Source organism: Puntigrus tetrazona, chromosome 17, assembly GCF_018831695.1.
Source record: "Puntigrus tetrazona isolate hp1 chromosome 17, ASM1883169v1, whole genome shotgun sequence".
NCBI lineage: Eukaryota > Metazoa > Chordata > Actinopteri > Cypriniformes > Cyprinidae > Puntigrus > Puntigrus tetrazona.
This window is the reverse complement of record NC_056715.1, coordinates 6,158,457-6,164,885: the sequence shown is the minus strand read 5'-3', so window position 1 is coordinate 6,164,885 and position 6,429 is coordinate 6,158,457. Positions and strand designations below refer to the sequence as shown.

The following is a 6,429-nucleotide window of genomic DNA, read 5'->3' as shown; positions in this document are numbered from 1 at the left end:
TATAACAAAATAATTAATTATTTCATAATTTATTACAAAAATAAAATATAAATCACTGGTACAATAATAATTGTGGATCTTACAGTTCGTGCCGGAGTCATTGTAACTCACCTCTGATTGGCTGTGGCAATTGCGTCTCTCAAGGGACACGTGATTGGTTGCAACTATGTGAGAAGATTTAAACGGAATTATGTAATTGTGACTTTTTATAACCACACTATTTGATTATCGGTCGATAATTGTGCAGCCATAAACGTAATAAATTCAATAAAAAATATATAATTTTTGTATACAGAACAACATGCAAACGCATTGAAGGCGCAACAAAAATTAAAAGGGCAGAGAGAGTGAGTGCGTGAGAGAGAGAGAGAGAGAGAGAGAGAGAGAGAGAGAGAGAGAGAGAGAGAGAGAGAGAGAGCTATCAAATGAATTCATTACTGCAATTCCTCCCATAGGTTCCAAAGGGAAACGAGCGCAGTGCATTTGGAATAAACAATCAGATGAAACCAATTACGGTAGAGAGATCGGACCTCAGTCAAGAAGAAGTGTAACATCTTTGGTTGTGAGACAGTGAGAGGAGTGTGTATGTGTGTGTGCGAGAGAGAGAGAGAGTGAAAGAGAGTGGGGAGTCCAGCGCGCTCCGGGCATTTGGTGAAGGAAGCGCGGAACTCGGGAGCGCATCAGCGGGATTGAAGCAGCGGCTCCCGGGCGCATCATAATGCGCAGACACTTCAAATCCTCCCCAGGATCAAATGCTCGACAAAATGATGCTTTATAGACCATCCGGAGTAAACGCTCGTCAGACTGGCTCTGTTGGGGGTCTGGGATTATATTTTAGTTTATCTGAGGGATGTTTATACTGAGAACTCATACCGGAGAAGAGACTAGAAGACTTTAAAATGCTGCCTAAATGGGTCGAAGCCTCTTCAGAAAAGGTGAGGGCTAAAAACTGTTTACAGTAAAGACACACGGAACTGTTAGTGTTTCCAAATGAATTTCTTGATTTAATTAATTGCGCGCTTGCGAGAAACTTCTTGTATAACAGCCGTTATGGGCTATCTGCTGCTCCTAAAACAGGCTACATTTAAACAGTTCTTTTGTAAGTAGGTTAAAAACAACGGTGACATCAAAAAAAGAGAAAACAAAGAAACAAAAAATACGCCGATACATTTACTGAATATTTAGGCATATACTGAATATTTACCGGATGGCATTTGTTGCCTGTAGCTATATTTTGCAGTTCATGATTGTAATGTATGATATTTACTCTTCTAATACTAGTATGTGAGTCTAAACTGACTACTAAACTCTGCTGTGTACATTGAGCACATTTTTTTAAAAAAACGGAAAGTCACATTATAAAGTTAAACAAAATTGGCCTCAATATAAACCATGACTAATAAATATGCATAGGCAAGACTCAGCCTCAGTTACCTACACAAAGCCAATACGCCATCAGAGCACACAAAACAATATTCATACTTTTTCATTTCCAAAAGAAAAAAAAATACATATAATTCTAATATATTCATTAACGTATAGGATACCTAGCATGTACAGATTATTGATGTAGTAAATAATCAATAAAAAAAAACACTAAATCTTTTACAGAGTTTATAGAGAACACAAATAAAGAAAAAGGACAAAGCAGTACATTTCGTAAGAGTGTTTATAGCACTAAGATGTCAACCACTTCCATGTGTGATTTTCCATGTGTGCATAACCACACCACTGCTCAAATCAGCTGTCTGCACTTGAGGCATTTTCTAAGAGTAATTCAATGAACAAAACATGAACATCATTGTATAATGATATTTGAAATTCTGGATCAATGTTGCAATATTATTCTGGACCATGGTTTGTTAAATCAAAATATAGAGTAAATAAGAATGAAAAAAACATTTCTAAGATAATTTTTAAGATATACTTAAGATATACAGCAACAAACTATGAAAGAACTTTTTTTTCCGCAAGGGAACAGAAATAGAATAGAATAGAATTTTTAAATGTTTATACAGTAAGCCCATTGGAAACATATAGTGCAATGTATTCTACATGAGACTAGACAATGCAATATACAATATAGTGCAAAAGCAATATAGAACAATACTTTAGTACATATACCTCACACAGGTATAATAGATGGTCAGGAAAAGGTGAGGACATGTGAGGCCTCAATGAAGACTGGGATATTAGAATGCTATTATATTCAAAATGGCTACAACACAATTAATTTGAGAAATCTGCACATCCAATACCAATATTCAAGCCTGACATTCATTAAATATTGCAATCTGACTTGATTACATAAACTGTAACCTTTATTCTCTACCATGTAAAATGTCCAATGATCCAACCCATAATTGATCTGTCCAAAGTCTGTGCATGAAGGAGACAGATGCTAAAATGGCAGACGCATCTCATGAGAGGATTCAGAGAGATGCCAGAGATATATATTAACTATATTATATGTTCTGCATCATGGACAGAGCAGTGTTCAAACTCGTGCACTCTTCGCTGATTTAATAGAGCAGTTCTCGCTGTCCCCAGGTTCAGAATCATTATTACTGAGAGGAGAACTCTGTGCCAGAGCATTGGAGAACAGACCTGTCCATCATCGTGGCATTTGACAGATTAAACACCTCAGTGCCCTTTACAAGTCTGAGAGCTCAGAGATGCTGATGTCGCCAGTCACCACTCTCTCATCACGGAGAGCAAGTGTGGAGCAGTGTCCTGCTTTATTGCTTGCTGCTCTTTTTTTCTTTTTTCAATTTATTTCTCTTTTTCCTAATATGTAAATCTAATTTAAATCAATTTTATAAAAGCAGACAGTTCAAGCACTAAATTATGATTGAATGTACCATGTTTACACATTCAGTGTTATTATTAATACAGCAAGTAGCCATGTTACTTGGCAACCGTAAACAGCCTACAGTGAAGATAATGCAATATATTAGATACTTAGAAGCAAAATAGTTCTCCTAGTAGAATAACTTACTTACTGCACAATAAAGATTGAAATATATTTCATTATAGAGCTGTTGCAATAATCCACTTCAATCTTTTATAATACTTTTACCACAATTAAGAGGGTTGGGTATGGTAAAATCACAGTTAATTCAAGTGGATTGTTATTGCTTACGATTCAGTGAAAGCTACAGACCACTGTAGTAAACTTATTGAAACCATATACCATATAATGAAAATATGCAGATAGTTTTGACATTGAAATAACGTCTTATCTATTTTTATTTTCTGTCAAAATAGGTAAGTGGCTCAAAATGCTACTTGTGAGGAAGGTCGTGCCTTACGAGAATCGTCCAGCTGTGACGAGAGAGGAGGTGGTCTCCAATGAGTCCTCCATTCTTGCTGCTCCGGCCCTCACACTTTGAAATCGTCCCTCCCTAAACTCAGAGTGACAATGTGATGAGCTCTGCTATCATTTCCAGCCCAAGCATGGACGGAGGGATGAGAGGGAGTCGCACGAGTTAATGAGACTATTGCTCTTGTGTTGGGGAGCTTAGGACAGGCAATTACAGGAGGATTACCCAGCGACTTCAACATCGCATACTCTCCACCGAGGCGAGCTTCGAGATCCGCTAAGAACTCCAGTGTGGTGGATTTTATTTGATTTTTTTTCACCCTTTTTAATTACGTGCACTGTTGTTGCTGTCAGAAAGTTTGCAAAGTTTTACAAAATGGAGGTACAGATCCGAATGTGGAATAAAGACCTGCCTACTTTGATCAGCCCATGGATACCGATACTTCTGGGCCTTCACATGCATTTCTCCTGGGCCACAACCTGTCCGGAAGAGTGCCGGTGTGACAGGACTTTTGTTTACTGCAATGAGAGGAGTCTTACGTCAGTGCCTCTGGGGCTAGGAGAGGGTTATAAGACCCTCTACCTCCACAACAATCAAATCAACAATGCTGGATTTCCTCTGGAAATGCACAACGTTGCCTCCGTGGAGACGGTGTATCTCTATGGCAACCAGCTCGATGAATTCCCTGTCAATCTTCCCAAAAATGTGCGGGTGCTCCACCTGCAGGAGAATAACATACAGACGGTGTCCCGGGCCGCCCTGGCGCAGCTGCTACGCCTGGAGGAGCTCTATCTGGATGACAACTCTATCTCCACCGTGGGTGTGGAGGAGGGGGCCTTCAGGGAGGCCATCAGTCTCAAGACCCTTTTCCTTACCAAGAACCACCTGAGCAGCGTCCCCATCGGGCTGCCCGAGGAGCTGAGAGAGCTGCGGCTGGACGAGAACCGCATCGCATTTATAGCCGAGGATGCCTTTGAGAACGTGACGGGCCTCGAGCTCCTCCTCCTGGACGGGAACTTGCTTATGGATGAGGGCATCGCCCGCGGGGCTCTCCAGACCCTCGTTAATCTCAAAACCTTGTCGTTGGCGCGTAACTCCCTCACGGTTCCTCCTCCTAATCTGCCAGCCGAGTTTCTAGTCAAGCTCAACTTGCAGGATAATCAGATGAATGAGATTCCATTGACGGCCTTTCGTGGCCTCCATCGCTTGGAGAGACTGGATATTTCAAACAACCAGCTGCAGTCTCTCACACAGGGGGTCTTTGACGGCCTCCACGGTCTGAGACAGCTCACTGTTCGAAACAACCTTTGGCTCTGTGACTGCGACATTAAATGGGTCATACTGTGGTTAAAGTCCCTGCCAGCCAGCCTCAATGTCCGTGGCTTTATGTGCCAGAAACCAGAGAGGGTACGTGGCATGGTAATCAGAGAGCTAACCCTGGAGCTCATCCAGTGTCCTAACAGCACAGCCACAGTCCCACAGCCCACACTCCTCTCTTCCTCCACCGCTGAGTCAGCCACTCAAACGGCTTTCACACCCGCACACTCCCAGCCTACACCCAGCCCTCCGCGTTCAACGCGTCCACCGCCGACTGCAGGCAAAGACGGGGAGCAGAGGACAAGTGACCCGATCGGCCCAATGCAGGAGTCGCTGCGAGTTTCCTTTGCGGTGCTGAATGGTTCGTGCATTCAGGTAAGCTGGGTGTCGACGTTCACCGTCACAGCCTATAAGGTGACCTGGGTCAAGATGGGTCACAGTTTGATAACGGGGCCAATGCAGGAGTCGCTTGTGCAGGGCGAACGCGAGGGAATCACACTGACGACTCTGGAGCCCAAGTCCACCTATCGTATTTGCGTGGATCCCCTGGACGCGTTCAACAGTTACCACCCGGGAGACGATACGATTTGCTCAGAGGTGACGACTAAGTCTGCTTCCTTTCACTCCGGAGATAACGCCACTGGGCCCGAGCAGGCGACCCAGCAGGACCCCAGCTCTCCTTTCCTGCTGGCTGGCCTGATTGGTGGGGCAGTGCTTGTGGTCCTGGTGGTTCTGTTGAGCATATTCTGCTGGCACATGCACAAGAAGGGAAGGTCAGAGTCGGCAAAATGGAAATACAGTCGGGGCAGAAGAAAAGATGACTACTGCGAAGCGGGGACTAAAAAGGATAACTCTATTCTAGAAATGACTGAAACTAGTTTTCAGATAGTTTCTTTGAATAACGAACAGCTGCTCAAGGGAGACTTTCGCATTCAGCCGATTTACACCCCTAATGGGGGTGTTGGATTCAGAGACTCTCAAAGGAGAAACAATAGCACAGCGTACAGCAAAAACAGTGTTCCAGAGTCTGATACATGCCATAAATGATGATTTTAAACAGATAACGTCCTTTGTATTTAGACTCTTAAACGCACTGTATTTCAAAAGACAGACTGTATAATATGTAATTTATATTCTGAACAATATCGCCTTCCTTTTTTATCGCTTAGTAAAACTAAAATGATTTATGAACATTTAGTTTCTATGTTGTATTACTACAATTCAAGCTTATGAAGTTATAGTAAGTGGATATTAGCATCACAAATCAGTGTCAAGTGGCCCATTCTTTTACACTATATATTTGTAAAAGGAGAAAATTAAGTAAGGAATGGAAGGACAGTGTTTGTGTCTGTTTGAAGAGAAGGAGTAAGGAAGAGTGAGCAGTTCTCACCAGCACCACAAGGTGGCGTCTCTTCTCATCTCCACTATTAATTTGAGACCTCAAGCTACACTCTTTGATCCAGCATCTCACATCTTTACTTAACAGCTCAGTTCACAAGGACTGAAAGCAGACAGTTCCTGCCAAACAGCTAAAAACAAACCCCGGTTGATGCAGGGCTAGCGTTATATTGTGAAATTAAGCATCAGAGTCGATTTCCTTCACCGATGTCCTCCTGTACAAAGACATAAAATGTCCTAACTGCTTTCTCACACTTCGGCAGATTAGCTTCGATGAGCAAAATATCTTCGCCATAGAACATCTAAACAGTATTAAGTGCTGTTATTCAACATTTGCACAAGAACTACATTAATGCTAGAGGAGGCTACATTTCTGAAATCTTGTGTGCTG

At 42.2% G+C, this 6,429-nt stretch overlaps 1 protein-coding gene across 1 annotated transcript; it reads left to right on the top strand.

The window, feature by feature from the left end:
• Positions 1–438: 438 nt before the first annotated feature.
• si:dkey-87k14.1 (leucine-rich repeat transmembrane protein FLRT2) lies at positions 439–5,833 on the top strand. The gene is made up of 2 exons (XM_043262348.1): positions 439–935; positions 3,268–5,833. The coding sequence occupies exon 2, from the start codon at positions 3,699–3,701 to the stop codon at positions 5,685–5,687; it is 1,989 nt and encodes a 662-aa protein (XP_043118283.1). The 5' UTR covers positions 439–935; positions 3,268–3,698; the 3' UTR covers positions 5,688–5,833.
• The last annotated feature ends 596 nt before the right edge of the window (positions 5,834–6,429 follow it).